Source organism: Parambassis ranga, chromosome 6, assembly GCF_900634625.1.
Source record: "Parambassis ranga chromosome 6, fParRan2.1, whole genome shotgun sequence".
In the NCBI taxonomy this organism is placed as follows: domain Eukaryota; kingdom Metazoa; phylum Chordata; class Actinopteri; family Ambassidae; genus Parambassis; species Parambassis ranga.
The window spans coordinates 4111421-4138958 of record NC_041027.1 but is presented as its reverse complement, the minus strand read 5'-3'; the positions used below and the strand labels follow the sequence as shown (position 1 = coordinate 4138958).

The 27538-nt window shown below is 41.6% G+C and overlaps 1 protein-coding gene across 2 annotated transcripts in view; it reads right to left on the bottom strand.

Moving 5' to 3' along the window:
• Nucleotides 1-27538, bottom strand: part of tspan9a (tetraspanin 9a) — a 149175-nt gene that overhangs the window by 38351 nt on the left and 83286 nt on the right. The window contains exon 4 of one of the 2 annotated variants that reach the window (XM_028408407.1): nt 24969-25048. In XM_028408407.1, coding sequence (XP_028264208.1) covers nt 24969-25031 — 63 coding nt within the window. In that variant the 5' untranslated portion in view covers nt 25032-25048. Of the gene's footprint in view, nt 1-24968; nt 26131-27538 lie in introns of those variants that run through there. The other variant, XM_028408406.1, reaches the window with a different exon arrangement.

Below are 27538 nucleotides of genomic sequence, written 5' to 3'. Positions count from 1 at the left end.
ACTCAAATCTCCATCACAAGAAAGAGGCTTCAAAATTGGATTTGTGCAATTGCTGAGGGCAGAGGACGGAGATTATACAGTACTTAACATGTGCAATTACTGCGGAACCTGAGCAGCATTGTGGCATTTCGGTATGTCTGGAGGAGCTAGGGGGCAAAAAAAAAAAAAAACCTGCAGGAAGCGGATGCTTACACATGCATCACAAAAATTCCTGCTCCAAGAAGATAATTTTCTGTTTGCTACAGCAGGTACGGATGGTACGCTCCAGGGGAAGGGCCTCGGGCTGTCAAGGTTTCCGAAGTGTCTCAACCTTGTTTGACTTTTTTTATTCAATAAAAGGCCTTTTCTTTAAAGTAGCACCACAAAACTGTAAACAATGTCAAGGTTGGGTACAGGCTTTGAACCACCACTGCTGCCAAGAAGTTGAAAATATTTGTCGGTGAAGGCTTGACAGCTCAAAGAGACCAAAATAAACCTAAAAATGGATAAGAAGTGAAGGAGGTGGAATTTTACTATATCACTGTTGTTAATGGACCTGGTGATATTTGCCTTTAAAGCAAAATGAACACTGATGTGAAATCTTGTACCATTCAAGGAAGGACAGTAATCACATGACAGCTGATCTACTTTAAGACACAGATTAATTGCCCTTTGGAAAAGAGGTTAATTGCTGTGACCTTTGCTAAAGTGTCAAATTTCACAGCAAGAGAGCCATATTCTGAGGTGGATAACTGTGTGACCACAGCTGGTATGGCCTTTGAAAAGCAATTAGCACTCCACCATATGCACCTTATGGAAATGTGGTGTAGATCCAGTGTCAAAAGCTGGTTGCTTTTAGGGGTGGAGATCCCTGATTAGAAGACAGAGCGGCAGCAGCTCTGGCTGGCATGACGGAGGGCAGGTTTTTCATATATGAGGCCTGATCTACTAGGAGAAACGGCAGCCCTTGTGATTGACGAGTTGCTCCACCTCATCCATCAGGTCTGGCACACAGAGGCCTGACACTGCCATATCACTCCCATGTGGCCGGATGAAGGGGGGGCTGCTACAACACTGAGCTATATTTAATCATCCCTCCCCCTCTCTCCCTCTGTCCTCTTCCATGATGTTGCAAATCTATGGCTATCCTATCCTGTATTACTTCAGATCAGATTAGAAGTAACAGCAGATTTGGTTCAGTTCATAGATTCCAGATCCATATACGTGCAAAATATGAGATAAAGTGTAAACACTTTTAACTCTTTTCTTCTTTCCAGCTCTATTAATGGTGCTCTTCAGCACTTTGACCTCATCCACAGGCAATTAACTCTGCAGCACAGAAATAAGGCAATACTGTCTTTTTCCTTTTTTTTATTATTTATGAAAAACTGTAAACTCAAGGGTGCATGTGAAAATGTCCTCTTGAGAGGGGAACAGACAAAGTCAGATGGGAGAGGTGCCTAAATAGTTGGATTCATGCAAGATGTTTCATTGGGAGTCATTATTTGTCTGATGAGAGATGTCTAGCCTGTTTACATCTCTCGTCCCATCTTTATTTTGATTAGAGTAAACTTGGCTGTTGATCCATGCTGTAATTTTAATTAAAACCCATAAGTAAAGCGAGGCAGGGAGCAATTCGGTTGTTGAAAGATTTTTCACCCCACATTAAAAAAAAACCCCAAAAAAAAACTGGAGAGGCAAAAGAGCCTCTTCACAGTGGGGAGTCATGAATAACAAGAAGAAGAAGAAAAAAAAAACCAATGCTACTCTACATTCAGGTCAGGAGTAAAAAAAAGCTGCAGTGTGTGCAGATCACCTTGAACCTGCAATTAAAAAATAACAAGGGCTAAGGCTGCAGGTATGTAAATTTCACACTATCAGTTACTAGAAAGTAATGTTAAATATGATGGGGCACAGCAGCAGCTACAGCTGGGCGCAGGGAAAATATGTCATGAATTCCAACACTGACTAAAGCTTGTTATGAACTGGACTGAGCAGAGAAGCTTCTGGGTCTTAAGTGATGTTTTATGGATTGACATTAAGAAGCCGACAGCTGTAAACCCAGCTTAGGCATGCTCATACTTCTCATATTTAGTGAAAGCTCCTGCTAAGTGCAACATGAGGGACATTCAGCCAAGCAACAGGAAAAGGTCCACTCTAGGGACCCTTGCATAATTCTCGTGCATAATTTCACTGTTAAAATCCTCCTGCATCATCGTAATGTAGTGTAATTAATGAGGACAACTTTGCCCTGGCTAATTGAAAATCTGCAGAGTCAGACTCCCGGTAGAGCGAGAGAGAGAGTGTGAGTGAGTGAGGTATGATATATATAGAAAGAGAGAGCTTTTAACATATCCACATCCTCAAATGAACTCAGATTTAAAGGTTCCTGCGACTCAGTATATACTGGCAAATCATTCATCTGCACCTGAACGATATATATTCTCTGAGGGTTTGTCCAAATTCCAATTTGAGATGGCATCGCCTGCCCCCGGGGGCTGGGTCAGGAAGCTCACATGCTGGCTTCTTAAAGAAAAGTGCAGCAATGATGATTCAGTGGCACATGGGAGAAATTTAAAGCGTGTGACTACAGTTTGGAAAACTCCTTAGATGGCCACATCGGTTTCTATTCTCTGATCTTACACAGCCTCCTACATGTTCCCTTTCATTCCATTCATCTTCCTGACAGTTGAGCTAGCAATTTAGCTGATGAATAATGAATGACTGTCAATACTTCTTGTGAGACAGGTGAAACAAGTAGGCTGCGAAAAATGTGTTTGAGCACAACATTTCTGCTTCTCCCTCTTCAACGTGTAAACACCACGGCTGACATTCTCGAGCTAATGATGCATTTTTTCCTTTTATCCGTTTCTACTTAAGGAGGCCTTTAAACTTCTGACATGCTCGGCTTTAGTATAAACATGTTATGCCAACAACGCTGAATGATGCATAAAGAGATCACCTAATGGATTCATCCCACAGACCTGCAGAAACACACGAACAAACATCTCTCTATGAAAATGTATAAAAATGTAATAAAAGTGTAATCACATTCAGGGTGACACAAATATTGAAATCCATTGCCGCTAACACAATGTCCATTAGCCACATGCCCTGTCATTTCATCTTGACTTATATAGTCATTACACAAGTGAAACACTCCATTTAGCATTGTTGTGCACACTTAATTTTCCTCTTGATTGAGTCTTCCCATTACTGCTTTCTAACCTCAGTATGGCACACATGGGACAGAGGAACTGCTGAGGAAAGTGGCAAAAAAGAGGCCACATGCTGGAGCCTCCTGGGCTGAATGCACACTTCAGCCCACAGTTAATTAACAGGATGTTTTAAATAAATTTGGTGCCTTTGTGTTAAAAAAATGTGATGAACAAAACGCCTTATCATGAGGAGTGATTCATGGGCCAAGTGGTTCTCTGCTCTGTGCTCTGCAGCTGCATGCACATTAGGATTCAACTGGATAACTGCAGGGATTCAGAGAAAGCCTTCACGTCTGCCTGTGCACCGGGCAGAGAGCAGACAGTGTGGTCCGATGAAGAATCGCCTGCTGTTACCTAACAGTCGCTTCAAACCGCAGATCTACTGCCTTCAGCTGCTAAAGGTACTCATGAATGATAAGGCACGGGTGGCAATTCCTGTTCTAAGACAAGCTGATTTTTAAAACGAGACAAAATGGCATTGAAACTGACAGCAGTGGACTGTGCTCTAATGCACTGCCTCATGCTGGACTGACAGATGATTTGACTTGACTCTAAGAGGCTGGACTGGGAATAGAGTTGATGGAGGGAAAGCTTAGAGCAACAAAGGACACAAATGGGGAAGACATTGTATTGTTTGCAAATGTGCCAAAGAAACTGCAGTGCCTTAAACTTGAGGGTGGCTGCAAAATGTGAGTCAGTTTCTTTGACTGTAAATAAAGATGTCAGGTGGGTGCAGCCACAAGTGGCCTCCTCCCTGATTGTCACCCATCCGCATCCTCATACTCCAAATCTTTTCCCAATTTTTGGATTAGCTTGGAGTTAAGATGCCAAATGGCAACAGCTTCAAAACCTCCTCAGTGAACCTATTTACCTTATATACAGTCTTATGTCTGATGGAGGTGCAGTACCAGGGTTATTACTGTGTTTTTTTTCTGTTACAATGAGCTGCCCTATAATCAGTACCAAATCAGTTCCTGCGGGATACAACAATGAGAATTAAATGGTTGGACTAACCATTGAGGATGAAAATGGAAATTAGAGTTGACAAATCAACAGGCGACGAGCGTTCCCGTTGTGCATTTGTTAGATCTAATTAAAATTAAAACGCAAACACCTCTAACTCTAGCACTTCTAATCCGTACATCTGACCCAGCAACCCTGCCTGGGTCCTTATTAAAACAAGCACAAACACACTCTAGAAGATGGGTATGCATATAAAAGAATATTCAGACAATCTGTGTCAGCATGTCAAGACTTCATTTCTCTCTGTGGCATCCCGATCACAGCTGCACAGTGTAGATAATTGGGTTGTAATTAGATGAAAACACACCATAGGAGGCCGTGTAGTGTTGAAGTTGGCATATCGCCTCTGGAAATGGGCTGCGAGAAAAAAAAAAAAAAAGCACTGCACTGTAACTGTTCTGCATGATTGCCTATCAAGGATAGTCATACTAAATACACTGAAAATATACTCAGATGTATGTGCACACAGACAGATCCTTCTGTTAGTAGGCTGTTAGAGGAACTAACTTTGACACATCACTGCATTTGGTTTCAACATTCCGCCCAAGGGGCGATGGCGCTTTGCCAGGCTGCACACTTCTGAAATATTAAGGCTCGAAACCCATTGTACGTTGCTAATTTGAGAAAGTGCTGAAAAGGGACAGTGGAGAAAGGTAGGAATTGTGTTGCACTGTTTCTCCCTCACTAAACTCCTTTCATCTGCGAGCTGAAACAATCAGACACTTCATCCCTGAGATTAGATGAAATAAACAAAGCTGCCCTGTCACATCATTCAGTCTCATCAAGAAGTAAAATAAAAAAAAAAATGTTTTAGTAAACATGGCTGCAAACACATTTACATATGCATGAAGTCATGCTGTAAGTGTTGCAGAATGGTCAGACCTTGTAAACAAACTGTGGGCCAGAATGTAGGCTGCAGATCTCAGGCTCTTTAATTTACATGATGTGATGCAGTGAGGCCCTTCAGGCAAGTTAACATGACTGTATGAGCTTTCTCTTGTTGTTCTGCCTGATTGGCCTCATCTAGAAATAAACACATTATTATTAACAAAAGCTGCTCCTGTAATAAAAAAAGAAAAATTAAATGGCCAGATCATAAAAAGGATGTGAAAAATATCAATTCGGCACAGGTTTTACTGGCAGATCTCACCTGTACCCAGAGAGTAGTACTCACTTCTCTTCCATCTGCCTGCATCGGCATCAATAATTGATGACCATGTCTCTGCCCCTGCCTGGTTATATTCCTCTGCAGGATAACTACAATTATCAAAACTACAGACAACAAATGTCCCCTGCCTCATTTTTGGTTTTGAAACTTCATGCATCTCTCATTATATTTCATTATTTTTGTTGTAGCTGTAGTGATGATCCTGCCAGAAAAAAGAGAAGCAAGCATAGCTATTAGGTATAGGTATTTTCTATTTGTTCTTTCTTGTTTTGTGTATTCAAAAGCAAGAATGGGTACATAAAAGGTGATTTATATTCTGGACAATGATAAGGTAAAGCCTCTTAGCAGCCCCCTGTTCTCTCAGTGAGCGATAACCAAGGGCAGGATGTGAAGAGCGCCTCTTCTGCTGCTGCAAAAAAAATGCTGGCTGCCTGGGAAACCCAGTGATCTGTGAAGCTCCACTCTGGAGAAGAATGATCAATATACTCCCATCTTACTGTTTTCTCTCCAAAGCTCAAAGAAATCACTATCTGCTGCTCCGGCAAAGAGGAGGTGTGAAACGAAGGCGGATAGCAGTGGGCGGCGAAGGTGGTCAATTCAATTATCCCTCTGTCAGAGTACATTTTCTATTCTAGTCAGCCTGCAAAATCCCAGGAAAAAGGAATTCTAAATACATCGAGGTGCCTTTAAATGTTTCTGAGCCTCAATTACACATTATCATCTTCATCAAAATAGTTTAGTTTAATACCTTAAATAAGCTGTTTTTGTCACACTTTGATTTAAATGGTCGTCAAAATTAAATTTCAGTAGATGGGATCTTTAGAGACGTCATCATCTGAATACATGCGTTGTGTGTGTGTGTGAGTAATACATGGAAAGCTGTGCTGTGTGATAACAGCAAATATTAAGTAGAGCAGGTATTTTTGCTAAAACCACAGGATGGGTGAGAAGTTCTGGCTGCTGCTGTCACCCAGAGTTTGTGTCTGTCAGGAAATGTCAGGGGCACATGAAACCTAATAAATACTGTAAAGTAGTCACATTTGAGGGGTTGATTATAAAATATAATGTATACAAATTGAACAGTTTAAGCTTCAGAACACATGGAAATAACAAATCATGTTTCATATAGCACGTCGTATGCGCTGTACAGCTTACACAGGAATATTAATACATACATGAGTTATCATAAGTCCATGAATACATCTAAAATACTGGTTAATATTTGATGTTTTTCATACAATTCTTTAGTCTTTAATGAGTTCATGATTTCACAGCATGCCCTTTGATCAAAGCTTCAATCATGGGGAAGGCAGTCACTTAGCTAGAATATTTTTATGCTTTTGTTAATACATCGGAGCGCCTTACACAATAGGTAACATGAGGACAAGCTAATCAAGGGTAAGGAAGTCAGTGCAAAACATTTTTTTAGATGCCAAGTACCACTGAAAATGATACATCAATATTTGAGGCTACAGTTGATTTACAGAATAAACAACAGTAATTTACTGAGCCAAAGCTAGCTGTTACACTAACACCTACTAGTTTTCAGACACTGTTAAGACACTGCATGTAGCTATGTTTAACATATCTGTGGTTTTACCCTTCATTGCTGTTTCCTTTGTCCCCATTTTAACAGGGCAACATGGCTTCCACCAATTCATCCTCTCATTTTCATCATTACCAGTACAGCAGACAATGCACACTGTAGCTATCAGCATAAACGCATGAGAAGTAAATGTTATATTTTATATTAAGTTATTGGTCATATACATTACATCTAACCTCTCACGTTTGTACATTACAATCATATATCAGGGCCACAATCACTAAAATCTTTTAGAAGTAGCATATGTTGGTGTGGAAGATTGAAAACGGTCCTTGCTGCTTTATTGAAAAACTGATAAAAAATCCCGACGTTCAACAAAAAGAGAAGTCCTTTTTGATTAGATTCTTGTGAACTTTGAATATGAAAAAAAAACCACGACAATGAGAAAAAGAAACCTGTCAAAGATCAACAGAGATTGGATGCTCAATGAATCTCTGACCCACCCAGATGAATAATGTTCTCATAGAAATAACACATTAGGGTGTGTCTGTTTATATATCAATAATACAAAGTTTCTTTGCAAAAGTTGCACATCTGGCTCTGTAGACAGTGGTTTCATAGATTCATACATGTTTTTCCATTATGTGTAATCACTCAGCAACAATCTGACGAACAACTGTGAGTGGAGAAAGTCACCCAAAGGTAATGATGATAATAACTATAACGAATATGATACGTTTGTTTGTTGACTCTAATCCAGTCCAGGTTGTCTGTACTCCATCACAGTGAGGTCAGGAGTATTTAACCAATGATGTGGCTCACATCCGTGCAGGATAAAAAGCATACAGATAATAGATTTGACGGGGAAGGAGGCTGCTGTAAACACCGTTCCCGATGGCTACTCACGTACTGGAGCTGTTTTGCTTCCTTTCCACATTTATATTGTAAACACCTGTCTGTTCTTCAGTCTACTCCTCCCTCCTCCATCCTCTCTCTCTCTCTCTCTCTGCTCACGGACAGCTCATCATCCAGTGCAGGCTGCTTCACTACAGTAGCTATCAGTTCTGGCTAGAATCTCATATTCTATTCAGACACAGAGTAAACCCAGACTTCAAGTGGCAGTTCAGAGTAAACAACATCTGACATTTTGGCGGGATCTCTGAGGAAAAGCAGGAGGATGACAGAAGACTCCGGCCACTTACTACACTCCATTATTGTTGACTGTATGTAACGAAGAATGGTTTATGCTTCTGCGCTGTTTATTGAGTCTCTTTGCACAGTTGCTGTCTATAGTGATCAAGAGGACACAACAAATAGGTATGACGAGTTCCATGCAGAGGCTCAATTTCACCCTCTGATGATGAAACTATGTTGCACAGATCCTTGTGGACATGTTGACGCAGAACATACGCTCACTGTCGGATCTCCCATGATGCCCTCTCCTCTACTCTACATGTCGTTAATGAATATCAGAGTGTATCGCTCTCTCTCTCTCTCTCTCCTGTGGTTTGTATGTTTTCCCTTTACCTCTCGACTCTTCCTCACCATTTGCCCCTATGTCCTCTGGTTTTACATCAGATTAGGAAATCTGTGAGTCCACATGCTGGGGTTGTTATTTACCGCACAAAATTTACAAGTGTCAATCTATCCAGCTGTCACTGAGATATCTGAGTCTGGAGCAAACTTTTATCATCCACCTAGCATGACTTTCACCATTTGTCCTCTTCTGCTGATTAGACACTGCAGACTTTGGTTTAATGCAAAAACCTGCACTGGATTAATTATGCAACTTTAAATTATTTTAGAGATGAATAATGGGAAAGATAGGAAAATACACAGCTAACACAAAATGCATGGATAAGCATGCAAGGATTAGCATTTAGATAGATGTCTCATGTCTTTTAAGGGAGCTGAGGCTATTTGAATGCTGTAATTTAACATCCTAAGATGAGCTCCATAAAAAGAAAGTGTATTTTTGCTTATAAGCCTGCAGGCTCTGAAACACTAGAGTCTGTGACAATATATATAGAGTGTCCACATCTGTCTTTTCACACCTATTTTGAGTGAAGCAGAGCTAGATCTGAAATTTTTCAAGGCACAGCCTGCTCCCTGTACCCACAGAACATTGTTACAAGACACACAACAAAGCAATCACACAGCAAACAAACAAGGAGGGGAGACTCTGCTGAGCTAACAAGAGAAAGAAGGAGAATGAATGCAGCAGGAGCGGCCGGACAGGCAAACACAGGTTCTGCTAAGCTTAGCTTAGCTTAATCCTGAGTAAAGTTGTAAAATCAAGAACGAAGCAAAGGTTCCTTGATAGTGAGGAACGTTTTCCTTTGCTTGCCAATCACAGCAGACAGTGAAGACACAGAACCCATCTGTGGCGACCAGCTCAGTTAATTGAAGAAACAAATCTCTCAGCAAACCATTCTTTTCCGTCTACACATAATGAAATTTTGCACCGTAAAATTGTTTATTTGACCTCTCTCACTCTTCATTTCCAGCGTAATGGAACAGCCTGCGGTGGGTGGAGAGACGTGGATAATATCAGAGGATTTGCCAAGTACCGCTGACTCTGGCCCTGCTTTACAGAATGTGGTCACTGCAGGTGGTAACCTGGAGCACAGGGCTACATAGAAAATATCAATTTGCTCTTCATGCTTTTTTTTTTTTTAACTCAACCTCCAACCTGCACTCCAGAAAAAAGTGGAGTTTAGAAAATTAGTTTCCAGCTACTGCACCGATCTTTACAATGTGAAGGTGGCGATTACAGATGAATTTACATCATGAAATTTTATACGGGCTAACTCAATAAAATGTTTTTGAAATCACAATCACAATCATAATTATAGCCTAATTTTTACTTTAGCTTTATCTGTGCTTTACTGCAGAACAAAAAGTCCTTTGAAAGTTAAAGAAAAAACCCTGAATCCTCAGGAGAAGGGGGGAGAGATTGAGCCATGCTGCTTTCTGTCATAAATCAAAGTACATCATAGACATTCACCTGCCACTGTGGCAACAGGTGCCTCGCTCTTTCCTCTTTGCATCTCTTTTAGCATGCAAATAAGCTTCCTCAGAGCAGGCTATTTACCAAAGAATGTCTCAAGACTACACATGCATTTTAACAAGTGCCGTGCAGGCTGTCTCTCAAGTAGGCCACCACAGATGGATGTAGATAGATGAGCATTTAGAGAGCACTCCTCAGTGAAAGGAGAAAGTGATAAACATTGTGCCGCATGTTGTGCACTTCCCCTGCGATCGCCAAAGTGACAGGGATATTTTCAAGAAGAACTCTATCTGCCCGTGCACCTGCCGAACCAAGGTAACAACATCCTAGTTGTCGACTCGAATAATCCGCTCTGTGGCTCCCCTCCTGTCTTCATGTGGTTCTGGCATGCCTGTCTCCTGTCTGCTTCATCCTCCTAATTGTTCTCCATCCGGGGACTTTGGGATAGATAATGGTGGAGTGACAGGTCTGCTGTGCTCCACACGCAGCACACAGGTGATGCTGCTAAAGAATCCGTGGTATTGTCATTGTGTCACCAGTGGACGGCTGCCAACAGATAGCAAGCCTATCTCATTTAGACAGGAACAAATGAGGCGGAAGATAGAGCTGAGGCTGATCCATGCCATCAGGACTTATCGCCGCGTCCAGAGGCTGTTTCAACCTAGATCTCCTAATTACACTAGCTTCTTCTGTGGCAATATTTGTGCCACATGTACATGTTGACACATTTGAAAGCAGAGAGATCGGTTTAAACTCTGGTTTTCTTCCATTGCTATGAGTTCATATCAGAGATGAAGAGAGGAGAGTGTTGTTGGCTCAGCTGTGCACTGCACAAAAAATGCTGGCTCAGGAGGAGTGTGGTTTGGGATGCCACAACACTCTTTTGTTTATTCTCAGATTTTTTTTTTCCAGAAACAGGAAGACATTCTGGGTAATTAACGTGACAAGGGGACAGAATGCAATCAGAGCATCCTGATCGATAAAGGTGACCGAGTTTAATCAATAGGCAAATGAAATGCTTTGTTAAGACTGCATTTGTTAATATTTGATGCTTAATTTGCATTCGATTCTTCACCAGTTAAATCATTTCCCTTTTACCTAGACTTTCCTCACATCACCTCAGCCCACATTACCTTATATGTTTTGACCTGATTTCATGACCAGTGTTACTAATTCATGTCAAAACAACTTACAGTCCTTGCCGACTTCACCCACAGAACACTCTAAGCTGCCCCAAAAGAATAGCCAAATGTCAGCTTATGTTAAATAAAAAAACAACAGGAAATAATAAATTATTTACTAGTAAGAAGGAAAAAAAAGCAACCCAACAGAGGAAGCATTTTCTTGAAAAATGCAGATATGATGGCATGTTGTAAAAAATGCAAATGTTGTCTTATAAACGCATGGCAAATTCATACCCGTGTTTCTTAGATCGCAGGATGCCTACTTTATTCATTTATAACTGCACAGCAAAAAAAAAAAATATTTTTTTATTCTTATTGCATTATGTCGCATGTGCCTACAAGCAATGGGTCACATTACCTGTGTGGTTGAGACAAAGGTCTAAATTTTATAAGAAAAATGCATTGCACTGTGAAAAAGGTCCCCATTTAAAGGCAACACCCCCCTTCCTGCCTTTCACACATTTTCTCTCAAAGAAGCTTTTGTTTGGAGAGCTGCGAAGGCAATCACACACAAAAAAAGAACAGTGGGAGATTTGCAGAGATGTATATTATCAAAGCGGCTATAATCAATGGTTAGATGCACTGCCAGTAGGTAAGATCAGTCAGTGACTGACAGTGCTGAAACAAAGCCATTAAGCCGGAACTTTTTTTTATGATCGTAAGTGGAACAGAAAAATGCAGCATTTAAATGTACATGGCTTTAAAGCCATGGTATGAATATTCATGAGCTACACTCTCCTGACCTTGGCTGCTTCCTTAGTACACAGGAAGTCAACCGGATGCATTATGCAGAAACACAAAAGCGTTGACAGCAAACTACAGGCAGCTTTGCACTTATGCTCTTCTGCAATGCTCACCAGCTATAGTGCTATAGCACAATGAATCTCTGTGGACACAGATATAATGAGGATCAGGATCCCAGCAGCTGCACTCTCACATCTCTCTGTAACCAGCACCGAAGCAGAGTGAAAGTGTTTCATCAGGGCACACGACACCGGTTTGGCTTTTTTTTTTTTTACCTTAACATATTCACCGCAAACAAAATGTGCCTTTGAATAAAGTTATTCTGGTCTCAGGGATGAAATGGAAACTGATCACTGTAAAATTCTGTGGGTGATAAAGCTGACCACCCACCACAGTTAATATGAAAAACAGCCAGATTCCTTAGCCAACGTCCGCTTTGGGGCGATATTGGATCAGCAGCTAAAACCATGTTAATAAAATCATTCTGATGTACACCAGCGTGAAATATGATTGCCTCTGAGGCAGATCTATCCCCATAACGACGGCCACAACTCTCCTGTGAGGCATCAGCATTAAAATTCTGCTTATTCCGATTTTAAAAATTAAAACGATGTGGTAACTTGCCTGGGAAAGTGCTGAATTTGTCCTCCGTGTTAGACATATTTACTTGTTGTTCTCATCTGTCATAGGTACAATGAACCATTAGAAAATAATTCCCGACATTTGAGAATTAAAAATAGCAACACCACTGAGAAATCCCTTTATCTCACCAGCAAAGTATAAAAGAATCTGAGACAAAGTGAGGACATCCTGCAGGACGAGATTTTTTCCTTGCACATCTCTTTTGCAAGGTGAGCACGTCAATGAAAAATGTGAACGGGAGGCTTTTTGAAGATGGAGAAGAACTTTCCCACAGAAGCAAACAGAGATGTGCTTTTATACGCCAATTACCGGTTCTCTCAATAATATTGACAGAGGGCAGGATACAGACATGTCAGCTTTAATATGTGGAGATGATCTGCCATGGTCCTGGTCTTTATCACACAACATGATCTACAACGACATAATCAACTTTATCAGACTCCTGTCACAAGGCTGAGTCCTTAAGTTATACAAAATGTGCAAATATGTGCATATGCACATAGGCATTGTTTAAATGAATGAAGGAGGCCTGTTAAATCCATTATGATGGGCTAATTTTTCCTCATAAAGCTCAGCTCAGCATGACAGAATTTTTAAAAACCCATGCGTTATAGATGAATAATGCAGAAAATGAACCTAAAGTCTGCCGCATGTGCTTAGCACAGCTAAGCAGGCTGGGGAGTTCACAGCTGTCAAAAGGAAGAAGCAACTTACTTATTTAGTCACTTTAATCCGACTGCCGCTCTCTAGGTACACCTGCACTCACTTCTCATCTGTTCATCTAATGCCTTTTCATCTCTCTATATATATTTATTTAATTTTTTTTCGACTAAACACTATATTATCACTATTTTGTAGTAAAACCATAAGATATTTCATTAATGGCAATTAAAGCAGAACTGATAATACAGCTTGCATATCCTTTTGGAACATCCTGCTTGTAATAAAAAAATAGCTGTAGCTGCATTTTCTGTCTGCACTTAAAAGAGCAGAGTTCAGCAATTTGACCAGAACTCGACCATTCCTGACGATCAGTGCTGGGAGTTGTTTTTTTTTTTTTCCCTGTTAAAAAAAGCTTCAGGCTGAAGTCAGATTTAGTTTTAATTAAAAAACAATCACATGCAATCTTCTGCGTCAGTGTCATGTACTGCCTGAAGATATGCAATGCCCATGGAAGGGAGACGGAGCAAGCCAACGGACGGCTTTAGCTTAATGAGCTAGTGGTCTGAATTTTGGATTAGTCTCACTGTATCTGCACCGCGCTCTGTTGCAGCTGGAGGTGGATCATGTTGCACCCAAATTATTGGAGAAAAAAAGTCAGGCTGGATGGCAATAATCTTGGGTGGCAGTATAGTGATGGCATCCCTGTGCAATGATGTGAGAACCTGTTTTAGTGGGGAATTATGAGTACAAATATTATTTGCAAAAATCTTCACAAAAATAAACAGTGATGATTTTTACTGATAAAAACAAAAATAATTTGTTACCAGAGTGAAGATACTCTATAGTTTTGAAAGAGCTCAACAAGAGAGGCAGCCTTGTAGCATGCACTGTATTAAACAGCTAAACACATCCAAATAAAAAAAGAACAAGTCAACTACTACTGGCGAAGTGTCAAATCAAAGGATCATGCTCATCCATTTACCATAAAAAACAGGCCTGCCGATATGATCCAAATCTTCATCAAAACACGTAGGTTGCCGTTTATCATAAAGAAGGGGATTCTGACGATGAAGGAGAATGTGCACAAAATATTCCAGTTTTTACACCAACTGTCAACATCCAATGAGTCAGACTAGCACTGGATGAAAAAATAGCAAATAAGCAGGCATGTAACCTAAATGGAGTGAGAACATTGACTCCATACTCCTCTTTTGTAAATATTCAAATCACAGTTTTTTCATGGATTTTTATTTATTTATTTTGTTTTTACAATTTTTCTCCCAGAAATAGACCAATTGATTTTCTTGTCTGTCCCTAGAAGAAAAACAAAAATGACGTGATGTGGAAGGGAGGGAGAGGGGAGGATTTGAAAGTAAAAGTGAGTCACCTCTCGGGGAGCTGTCATCAAACATCAATGTGCTCACCTCTCTTACTCTTGGGAAGAGGTCCCTCCTCTCCTCTCACCCCCCCCCCCCCCCCCCCACACACACACACACCTTTTTTTGGTCTTCATGCTTCGCTTATTCCCATCCATGGAAAGGACAGCATTTTGGGTCTGCCAATCTGTCCTCTCAGAAGGGGACTGGAAGAAAAATCTGGCTAACCCCATCTGTCTTAGTTTACTCATTTGTGGTACTCAGAACTGGAGCATGTAACCAGTGTGAGCAAACTCAGTTATGACAGAGATCTAAAATCACAACATGTAGGCACCGAAATGGGTGAAATGAGTACAAAATGGAAGGGGCATTAATGGGCTGACCCCAAACATGGTGCTGTGTCCTTTGCTGAAATTATCACTGGATAAAACACGGGGGGTTTGTCTCACCACACTGTGCTGATAAGTACATACACAGGCAAAAAGGTCCATGTTAATAATTACTTTAGATCAGTATGGATGAATGAGATCATTCACTGAGGGTGGCGACGACCTAATAATGAAGTTCTCAGATTAGACTCCTTCAGCTAACCTCGGTATGCCCACACAGAGCTCCGGTTGGACTCAGTCTTTTGTATTGTACCGCCATCCAGAGTCACCCATTACTGAAGCCTGGGTGGCTTACTAAGAGAAATGGAGACATCTGTGCAGAAATAATGACTACTGACTGAGACTAGAAACAGCACAGGAAAGGAAAAAAAAGGGTGGGGGTGACTCTGCACCAATTTCTGACTTGATTTAATCTTTAATTAAGAATTTCCAACAAAAGCTAGTGGAATTTATTGTCCAGCCATATGTATCAAATGTGCAATACACAGTAACACTGGTCCACAGCGCAAAACATTTTCACAATAAAAGCATTATTTCACAACGGTAAGAAATGATTTTCTTCAATTTTTTCTTTCCCTTGTTTCCTCGGGTTAGGTTTAGGCAACAAAACACCCCTGGTTAGATTAAGGGAAAGATCATAGATGGGGTTATAAATATATTAGTTCACAATGTTTATTTTGATAGTGCCCCCCCCAAAAAAAACCAAACAAACATAGGTATCTCATATTTCCTGCCTTTATTGTGAAATTTTGCATCTGTGTCCTGGTGTAACTATTACACATTTCTCTGTGACACTGGGCTGCACAGTTACATAACAGCAGCAGATACATCTTTTATAAGTGAATTAGATCAGATAAAGGTTAATGAATAAGGGCTGGGGGCATTTCCTTTCTTTGCTTTGCCTTATTGTAATGACTCATATTTTGTGACAGAGAACACAAACACCCTTAAACCTAATACCTCATCAGCATTTTTTTTGAGTACATTAACTGATAGCTTCACTATATGGCTCTAGCTTTGCCACTATGCAACAAAACTGTCAGAATCCCTCTCAAAAAGCAAGATCTAAGGCAGCCTGTGCACCCCAGACAGAATTCCAAAGTGATGCAACAAGGCTGGTTTTACATGTTTCCTTTTCGTATAAGGCTTTGCACGCTGCAGGCAACCAGACTGCCCCAGACTTCGGATTTCAAGACATTGATATCTATTGAAACAGAACAGATACACAAAGCAAATGCACTTTCATGTCTGAAAATACTGCTGGTAATTGCGACTTGATGTAAAATAAACAAGCAGAACCAATTGCCTCAGTTGTGTGATAAGACATGGGCAAAGTCAAGGGGACAGTCTGAAACTGTGTTGCGATAAGGAAGAGGATGGATCTGCATGCAGAAAGTATGGCAATAATCCTTATTACATTTACACAGTCTGTCAGCCAGTCAGCTATTGTGGTACTGTAGCACTGACGGATCTTGACTGGTTTCCGCATTTCCCTCTTCAGGGAAAATATCAGAGTCTGTTGTGAGCACACCTCATGCACATCAAATAAGAGTCAAGCTCAAATTGGATCAGACGTAACGAGAGCACTGCAACAACCTGCTCTGATGAAGATGTGGAAACAACAGGATAGGCATCTATTTCAAGTCACAACAAACAGGTTAATATAATGGCTCATGGCCTGAATTTTACATCGTATTGCATACACCACATAAAATGACTCCATTAAAAAAACAACAACAAAATCACTTACAGATAAGCATCCAGTCAGAGTGTGACGACTGATGCATTTCAGTCTAAAAAGCTACAATATGTCGCTTTTTATGACTGAGTTTTATCACAGCTGTAATTCAGCTAAATAAATCAATATATCCACTTGTGTTCAGGGCATGAAGCTGCCTCTCATTTGTCATGGCTAACAATGCGAAGGAGTGTGTCCCCTCGTTGCGTGTTAGAGCCCTGCTGGAGCTATGTCCTGGGCTCATTACCATTCAGGCAGTGAAAGCCTGAGTCCCTGACCCAAATTCATGATGACACATTTAAAATACACACATTCAAAGTCAGTCTGCTGATCATAGTTTCAATCCATTGTGGTGCAGCTGCCCAGTGCATCCTGGGTTTCTAAATGTTGTTCAGAGATGGGAAGGAGACAGATGAGTGGAAACACAGCTTTCGATGATGCTGTGTGGTTTGTTTGAGTGGGTTTATAGTGGGGAAAGCAGTAGGCTGTATTGAATCAACTCAGGTAGCTCAGCCCTGGGGAAATAGGTCTTAAAGTCAGCCATTGATGAAACCTCTGCCTACAGCAGACTGACTATGGGCAACTTAGAAGGTGAACCAAGACGCCAAATATTACCTCCTGTAGGATCACTCCATCGATTTTCAACTTTATCGCTCTGTATTTGAATTCGATGTACAGTTTGAACCTCAACATTTGTTGTTTGTCATTGTGTTGTTTGTCACTTTAAAATATGTTTGTTTGAGAAAATCTACAAGTTGTTTCTCTGTGAATCCAGGGGGGCGTGCTCACAACGCCACTCAAAAGGACCACAGAGTAACAATACGTTTGGCCAAAGCAATAAATGCATGCTAAGGTAGTGATATGAAGCTTTGAAACTTTAAAGCAATTTGCTCAAAGTGCTATTTGCATTGCTTCTTGTTAGCCAGCTCAAGTCTACTTCCACTACAATGCTTACAATCCATCCCGGAACACAAAAGCATTGCAAGGGCTGTCTATGTCAATATCACTGGCAACAATACCATCAACATTGACTTTGTATTCATTTAACTTCTGCTTAGTCAGACTTGTAGTGTTTTCCACACAACAGTGATATTTAACAGTGTGCTGTTGTCCTATGAATCTGCAGTTAATTAAACATGAGGAAGCTTATCTAACAGAAATTCCATTTAGTCTCAGAAGACCAACAAAATGATATACTCTCAGCCTTTCGACCGAGCTGTAGGTAGGAAATGACTGGGAAACATTGATTTCACTGTAATTTGCCTTTAGGTGTCAGAAAATTGCTGAGTAGTTGAAGTAGCAAGCTGTTCTAACATTTTACATTAATTCACTGTTTAGGTGGAGATTAGCATTGATTGGCCTTTCTGAGGTGAAAAGAGAAGGTGAGGATAAATACCAAGGCAGCAACAAGGACAAAAGCAGCCCTGGAAGCATTTTTCTATTTGCAACATTCATTGCTTGGGTGAGAGAAAACACAATGCTGCACCAATGTCAAGCTGTTTATACCTCAACCTGAAATAAAAAGGAGATTTTTTTTCTGCATTACTGGAAAAGGTTAATAAATCTGTTAAAGGAAGCGTACATTAGAGAAGCAGACACATTGTGCAGCAGCACTTCAAAAGCTCCACTCACTGAGCTCAATGCGTCTGTTTTATTGTCTTGCTGCTATACTGAATTCCTTTAAGTCCACAGGTGCTACAAACTGTCACTACATGATATGTGAAATGTTCAAAGGCACCTGAATAACAACTGCAACTGTCTTTCTAGCAAAAATTTGGTCAGACTACTGTGTTTTTGTACAGTTTGCCTGATAATAACAATGCCTTGCACAAAATTGAATCCCATGCTATCAAAGGTGAATCTTTCACCAGCTTGTTTCTGATGCATTTCTTGGAAAAAAACAAAAGACTTTTGCCTGGGGAAAATACAAAACACACAAAAAGAATGGATTATACTTTTTTTTGATCAATAACTGAAATGCATGACCTATAATGATAGCTTCTGTTTTCCAGTTCAGCACTATAAACACATCATTGACTACACAACACGGATGCTGCCTTCCCTATTGCCGGAGGTGGCACATAGTCGTTACAAAAGATTCTGCTTATGTTTGCAGAACTAATGGCACTCATCATTTTTCCTCATTCTCTATGCTCAGTACAAGATCTCTACATTGGATAAATCTGTGGTTTTTGGTACTGAGCCTGATGGCAAACATCATGATGACATCAAGTGTGGTCAATGTGTTCTTCTCGAGCCTTGAATGACAGACTGAATACCTACACCTTCTGAAGCGATCCCCTGTTTAATGTGGACAAGTGAGGGAACTGAGTAGCATGTACAAAAGACTGTGGTACAATCAATGTGTTGCAGGCAGGTACTGTTTTAAGCCCCTTGGATGTTCATCTGTCCCTGCAAGTCACTATCTGAGACAGTTGCAACAAGACTAAAACAGTCCCTCAGCCCTGTTACTTCTTCTGAGGAGCAAATATCAAACATTTCTCTGTAAATGCGTGGATGTTACTGCGATAGACCTCTATTTTCATTTCCACATCAACTGTTCATCCAATCTACTTCCCACCTGACAGCCAAGTCAGTGCAGTGTCCGGGTTAAAATTGTTAAGATGAGAACTCATCATATTTTGGCTAAAAATGGTTTTCTCTTACACCGTCACAACACTCTTGACGAGTCAGACATTAAAGCTAGGCAACAGCAAGGAGCCCCAGGCTGTTGTGGGACCCCCTAGGGCTGACAAAGTTTGTTTCACAGCAATGTGGCAGCGACTGTAACCCCATCCTCCTTAAATAACCAATGAACAATTTGCAAAGACATCTCAGTGGGAGGACACCTCCCTAAATTGGTTTCCTTTTAGCTTCCTGCAGGGTGTGTTTGGCAGTTTATTCACTGCTGAGCACACCCTGCTCGCACAGAATTATCACCCAATGTGAAGTATTCCAAGCTATTGCACCATTGTAACAACACATTACAAAACTGCAGTCAAGCCAGGCCGTTTGTGAAAAATGCCTAAATTGTTATTTTGGTAAGCATGGCCCCTGAGGTGTAACAGATGCAACTATATCAATGTATTGTTTAGGAGCCAAGTATGTGCACCGTTGAGTGTGGGATTGTTGTTCGAGTGGTTACAAGCCACTATTGGTATATTTTGTACGGGAACTGCACTTATCGAAATTCACCAAAGGGATTTTTATGACTTGAAAGAGATATAGTGTGTTAGATAAAAATTCCTTTGTTGGCATGTTATTGAGGGCGGCTTACTTAATAGCTGCTCTTGTGAGTTATGAACCCTCAATAAACTGCTGCACTTTTCAGGCTTCTTACATGTGCCATAATTGCTCTTTTACAAAAACTAACAGATAACAACTTTCCAAGTCCAAAGCACCACCTATTCAAACAACAATGAGTGATGGGATGGGGACCTTAATCCCCCCCTGCAAAAGTACCACCTACCTACTGCATCCAAGCATAAAATGCACCTCCAATTCTCCTGCTCTATTACCTCGACCCCCTAGAGTGAAACACAGCAGCTCCATATCCCAGCTGATCTGCAACATGAGCTAATGAGCTCAGCGGCGCTATACAACATGGCCGGGAAATCGAAGCAGCCGGAGAGCAAGAGAGAGAGAGAGAGAGACGTGTAAATTAGAGGGATCTCCCAAGACGACAAATCGGACAAAGGCGGCCATATGGAGATATTCACCAAGCAGGTCAGCCAATCTCAATCAAGGCCCACGGATCTATAGGGGATGCTATGAGACTTCAAATGATTAAAGTGCATATAAATATAGTAATGTTGTTTATGTGAAACAAACAAAAAATAAAAGGCAAGGCATTCTGATTAAGATACATTTATGCAATTTGAGCAATGATATAAACATAATATGCATGACCAGCTGAGATGGTGTTGTTCACACCTTAATATAGATTAAACCCTTTGTCTGCCTCCCTTGCCACAGCTAGAGGAGTAAAATTTAGAAGGAGACTGCCATTTCACACTTCGATTGACGGATTTAAATGCGGTGACAGCACGGCGTATACATCTTATTTCATCATCTTGCAGACTGCGCTCAACCCAAATCTATTTCCCTGTGCCTAAATCCTTATTTCACCTGGCAGTGAGTGATGAGGTTCAGCTGTTAACAAAAAGAAAATAGTAACGTTTGTTACAATTTACATTCTCCTGAGGCATAAAAGATGAATAAAGTTTTCACATGGCCCATAACTAGAATGAGAAACAGGACTTCAGACTAAGACCTTGGGGGGGTTCCGGTCTATGGTGGAAGCAAAGGGACAGCTTGCGTGAATTTTCAACTAAACCAAACACAGACATTCACGCACACACTTTTTACAAACCACCTTGACTCTGTCAATAACTGGACTCTTTGTAGCATCAGACTGCATGTACATCTCAAGCCTTAAATGTCAAATTCAGTGATTAAATCGATGGGGAAACTAATCTTCTGTTGCCTTGGACCAAATGGTTTATAAATCCTGCAGCAATCCCCTAAGTAAGCGCAGGAATTCATGAATGCTAAACACACTTGGTTTTCTTTCCTCTTAACAAAGGAGTGGCTTTGATACTACCACTACGTCTCTTGTACTTGTAGGACAAGACTGCTGAGATGACACTTTCCCTTTAAATATGAATATCAAATGAGAGTTTAGCGTTTGATATGGCACAATAATGGCATAGCTGGAATTAAGCCACTTAGCTACTGTACTGTACTGCCTATCTTTTATGGGGGAAAAGAGCTTGTGTGTAAGGTTGCTTGTGATTTGGTAGAATAAAGCCTTGTGTGTTCTTTATTTGTTTTAATCTTTTTTTCCTCTTCAAAGCGTTCAGTGTTACAAATAAATAGAACAGTGGACAATAAATTGAAACTTTATTTGGAAGATTGATGATGTGAGTAAAGAGAGAAAGGCTAAAATCTTTGCTCCCAGAAACACTGATTTGCTCTCAGGACTGAAACCTATAGGACTTAGCATTAATCACCCATCAGGCTGGTCACTGAGAGCATATGCATGTGTGTTTGTGTGTGTGAGAGAGAGAGAGAGAGAGAGAAAGCACCACAGATCCCTTCCCAGCTAAACCACACACTTTGTCACACATTGTCACACCACAAAGGCCATTTGCTTTGATAATGGTTGGTTTTAGTGTAGAGCTGTCCGAAGGAGCTGTGCTCTCAATCCTTAACTGCTCAACCCAATAGCATTCTAATCTGCCCGAAACTCCCCCCAAAGCTCAGAATCTTCTAATCCTTTATAAGAAAGAAGAGCCAGATGGTCATGAACAACTGCTGGGGGCTTGAGGATGAGCATGTATGGAGATGCCTAGAGTGCCTGCCTCTGTTTACCTTGTGCTTCATGTTACGACTGTAAGCCCTGTGCAGTGGATGGTGTGTGTGTGTGTGTGTGTGTGCATGTATGCACAGCTAGAAAGCGGAGACCCCTGCTGTACCTGGTGTCAAGTTACAGCACACCATTCCTCCCTACGTCCTCAGATGATATGTCAGATCTTCAGAGACCTTACTACCAGCTGCAGTAACCTTGTGATTCCTGGAGTGTCAGAGGTAGAGCAGCACAGTCCCAGGGGTGTCAAGATACAACATACCTTTCACTCTCCTTCCTCAGGCCCCAAAGTGCTCAGGCACCCGGTCCTGACCCCCTCACTGGTGAGCAAACCCCTTATTCTCAGCTCCACTAACCTTCTAATAGGTGTGCTGCTGCCCCAGAATCGAGAGAGGCAGTCAAACAACCCCCACCAAGCCACAAGCTGTCACATGCTGAAAGACTGAGACCCAGCAGCTTCGTGCTGCATCCTGACCCCCATATCACCCCAACTCTCTTCCCACGGGACACTGATTAAACTGTCATTAAAATGATCTAGTGGTAGGAGGAAAACAAGAGTATCAATCTGCAGGCATACAAGGGAATATGCATGGTGGGCATTCATTAAGTGAACATTACCAGAGTAAAAATTCAATTATTGCACAGCGGGGGAGAAGCTGCACGGGGAGAGGTCCATGGCCACTTAAGTTGCAAGCCCTTACATACATACATAAATCCATGCACACGCACATCTCTATTCACACACACAATGATGGAATCTCCTCAAATTAAAAGGTTTCTGCATGCTCTCAGGATGACCATATATCTAATTCAAAGCCTCTTTTCTACTTCATTATTAATGGTGTGCACTGGCCAGGTATTAGTGGTGGGGTTTTCATCACTAAAAAGGGTTAAGCGCAACCTGAGCCAGGGGAGAACCTGGGAAGTTTAACACCTTCATACAAATCCCACATGACTGGCCCTTAAGAAGCAAGCAGATAATAATGACCTCCTGACCTCTGCCAACAGTTGACCTACCTGTGCACTAAGGCACCTTCTGATCTTTAACATGGGTGAAGCAGGAAGGAAGTGAAACATTGGCAAATGATGACGTCCCTTTATTAATGTAAATTCTAATACAGCAATATATTATACTCAATACTCTTGAGAAAGAATGATGACGAGTAACGTTGAATCACACATTCACAATTGCAAATTTGACTGATCTTGAATCATAAATGTATTTCAATGTGTGAAACACATTACTTCATCGCTTCCTGGAGGCTGCTTCTCTCTCTGGGCTTTCGGTAGCTGCTGATCAGAAAACCAATTTTAAGGCATGTGTAGGTCAGAGCCCCTTGTTGTTAATTCATGAAGGGGTTAGCCTTGACGTGCAGTGCTCATTTAGTCTCATCTAGCCAGTGTCCTTGTGGCACAATTTTGCTTAATCAATTCAATTTTCTCTGGACATTAATTATGATGTAAAATGAATACTTGATCGAATCAAATTGATTCAGTCATTCAGGTTTTCATAAAAATGAAGTTTTCAATGCAGGAACATCTGCTATAGGTGCAGATCGAACAGTTATACAACCCTTAATTGATTTAGGAAATTGCTTGAAAATTTAATTTCTAATTTAAATATTACGCAACAGTCAGGAAGACACTGCTTACTTGCACTTGCCGAGCAGAGGATGGGAGCTCATGTGAAGGTAAGTCAATGTCTGCAATAATAATCCTTTATCAGCTAAGCCTTCCTGACCTTCTTATTCCATTGAACAAACATTTACATCATTTGAGGCACAATGAAGAGCCCCTGAGCCATTTGTACGTCTTTGCCCATCACTCACGCTTCTGCCTTTGTGGACGGGGTCAGGACATGAGAATGAAATGGAGATATTACCCTCAAGCAGAGGAAAGGTCCACTGCATGCTTCAGTCATGAGGCCGGCCACTGGCAGTGCTGTTCATTTTCCTACAGGGGATGGATTTATGTGGTGCATGTGTACGTGTGTGTTTTTTAATGCTGGCCCATGTTCACAGCTGGACACTAGCCAATGCCCACTCCGCTGCCTCCACTGTGCCCCAGTTAGCAGGGCTCACAAACCACTGATGTGTTGGTGTTGATGGGTCTGGGTTGGTGGAGTCCCCAGCATTAGGATGTTTTTGCGTTTCACGCTTCGTTGCACCCACACAAAAGACTTGGCCCCATAACCCATAAGCCCTATAATCCATTCTGTAAACATTCAAGGGATGCCCACTTTGACAATAAATGCCCATGCATGGGTACACAGCAGATCCTGCCACATACTGGCCAGGTCTCTCAGGTTAAATGTGGAGTTTTTTTTGTTACTGTAAATACTGCAATTGCAATTAAACATAGCAGACTAATCCCATCACATGGAACTATTGTTGACTACCTCTCATCTCATGCCCCCTCACAGCTCAGCTCATCTGTAGCTCATCTAAGTAACTGTCCTATGGAAGGATATACTCTTTGCATACCAAAAGCTGGAACATTTCAGCTCCATGCTCACTGTAAATCATAAAACCATCAGAATGAATGACCCTAATGACCCGCCCACCTCCCCACCACCACCACCTTTCCATGCCAAATACAAAAGGAGACCTGATGCAATGCCACCAACTCCGTCATGTCATCCAGGAATAGCAACATGCGCAGAGAGGAACAAGCATAAACACCCTGATGTAATTAGAAACGTATGATTGCCCTGACAGCCATCATCGTCATACACTTATGTTTCCTGACTAACATGTAGAAAGAAACTTTACACACTGAGCCTTCACATTTGTCTCCATAAATATGGATGATGACTATACTCTGTCCACATCCTCTTGTGAGACAATCACCATTAGAATCAACTAGATTAATGTGAACAAGTGTGATGAGAAAAGCCTTAACAAAATAATGAGGCACTTACCCAGAAGATGAGATTGAAGATGAACATCATATACTTCAAACAGCAGAGGCAGCCTCTTGCCATGTTGCACTTCTTGAATTCTAAAAGGAACACAAAGGATAGATCCAGGTAAAAGACTACGTATTTGCTGCCTTTGGGTGAGCTGTACTTGTTGTTGGTCTTGTCTCCTGCGCTGGCGTCAGCAGCTGCTGCTCCCGTCTGCCCCTGCTGTGCGTTTTTGCGTGGCCCCGCGGAGCCGTAGAAAGCGCCGGCAGTAAAGCCGCGGCCGCCAAATGGACGGCCAGACGTGGAGGCTTGAGGAAAATCGGAATCACGGCTATCTACAGAAGGGCTACGGTGAATGGCTGACTCCTCACTGCTGGACTTCTCCATGCTCTAGGGCTGCAGCTTCTGATGAAGGGTTCTCTGACGCACAGTATACCATAGTCTCAGAGATGACAGGACAGAACAACTTGCCCTCCAAGTCTTTACTGCTTCACACTCTGAAGCAATAAAGCTTTAAAGCTGCACAGCAACGCAACTCCACATCCACCTCAAAACAGACCACTGGAAGAGAAAAGTCTCCTGAGTTGAAGTAAGCTGCTCGGGCACCTCTGGCAGGTTTAGGAGTCCTCTGCTTGCTGCTGCTATCTTGCTGTGATAATCCTGAAGTAGCTGTGCAGAAGAGTCCTGTGAGGAGCATAACCCTTGCCTTACGACAGGACTGTCTTTCTGGGAAGAAGTTAGAGCACTCCCTCAATCCCCTCCTGTAATATCACTCTGCTCCTGTGCTTCTTATTGCTGCGCCCGGCTGTTCCAGTGGGAGTGAGACCCCGGTGAGCCTCAGCTGCTCCACTTCCACGTTCTCTTGCTGACCTGGTAACTTTTATCCCCTCCTTCCTCTCCTCTCCTCTTCCCTCCTTCTCAGTCCTTCTTTTCTGCACGTGCACTGATGCGCTCTGTCTTTCTCTTGGTCTTCCTCTCACTCTGTCTCTGAGTGTGCCTCTCTCGTTCTGTCTCTCTCTCTGAGTGTGCCTGTCTTTTCTAGTGTACCATTCTGTGCTGAGCAGCTCAGTCCTCTGCACTGCCTGTGCTCTGCTCTCCCAATAGCAGCGCACTGGCTGATGTGCTATTATCGGCAGACGCAACTAACGGGCATTCCCTATCTCCCAACAAGAGCACTGCCCCTCTCCCCCAACCCTCTCTCTCCTTCTCTCTCTCTCACTCAGCCCCTCCCCACTGCTGAGCAGACAGCCAATGCAGCAGCTGCAGCCAGATCTGAGCTCCTCCTCTCCACTCCCCATGTCTTTATTAAACCCATCACTGTGTTTGCTTTGACTATACATGTTCAGCAATTTCATCTCCATCAGGGGAATTGAGAGGCCAGAGATAAGATCAACAAAATCAAACAAAAACATTTAATGTGAGGGTAATTGCAGATGAGTAGATAGAGCGTTGTGTGTGGAGTAGCAGGGTAAAGGGCAATGATGTAAAAATTTCTGACAGGCTGACACTTTTGCATTTGAAAAGATTTGACCGTCAGTCTGCGGATGACACTGACAACTATGATTTCACCCATGTCAGCATAGCTGCTTTCATTGCTTTAATCTGTAGCCTCATCGATTAATAAAGAAACTAGTTAACTCTGACAGCAGGCTAGATATAATATATCTAAAAACATCTGCCAACCTTTAGTAGTTTTGATGACAGCACTACATATAAGGTGCAGATTGGTCATGCTCTTGCAATGTCTTTTTCATCACTGGACTGCCTACATCCATAAAGGGGGACCCAATTAACTGGCAGCTTTGGAATGATGGCACCATCTGAAGCATGGAAAGGGAATACTGGCTTTAAGATGGTGAACAGTCTTGAACACAAAGTGAGGGTCAACACTGAACAGCTTGCTGATTCATGCAAGCTGAAATATTACAGGGCTCTGTTTTGAAATTTGTCTACAGTACATTATGTGCATAGCATCACAAGTACATAATTCTCAAGCTACAGTGACAACATTAATAAAACAAGCTCATTATTAGCATAATCAATTTGTGTCTGTCTGTATGCTTGCCAGTTTTTCTCTCAGTGGGCTGTGATTGCCAAAATAACAGTGTAATTGCTCTTATTGACTCCAAGAATAACCTTTCTCCCCAATACAGTCTATTTAAAACAGTCCTAACGCTAGACTGCACAATATTTGGCTGTGGCAATGGTCTTCTTTCAGCTGAGTGCCAGTGATGACCCAGCCTCGAGGCAGATGGAGGGAGAGTTTTAACTCAGTGGTCTTAAAAGTAAATCCAGGAACACACAATTGACGAAGACAAGGTAATCTGTCTCTTCTGTGTTTCAACCCAAGGGAGTTGTGCTTTAGCAAAAGGAGGTCGAAAACGTACACAACTGCAGTGGTTATTTGACAGATCTCAAAGTAGATTGGTACGTCAAGTATGTAGAGTGGACACAAGGTTACAGCTATAGCACAATGGAAATGCAAAATAGCTCTGAAGCTCACTTATTACCTTACTATATATTGTAAATACTAAGTCTCCCTTCTACAACAAGGTTCTACACCGTTTTCTTGGTATGTACATATA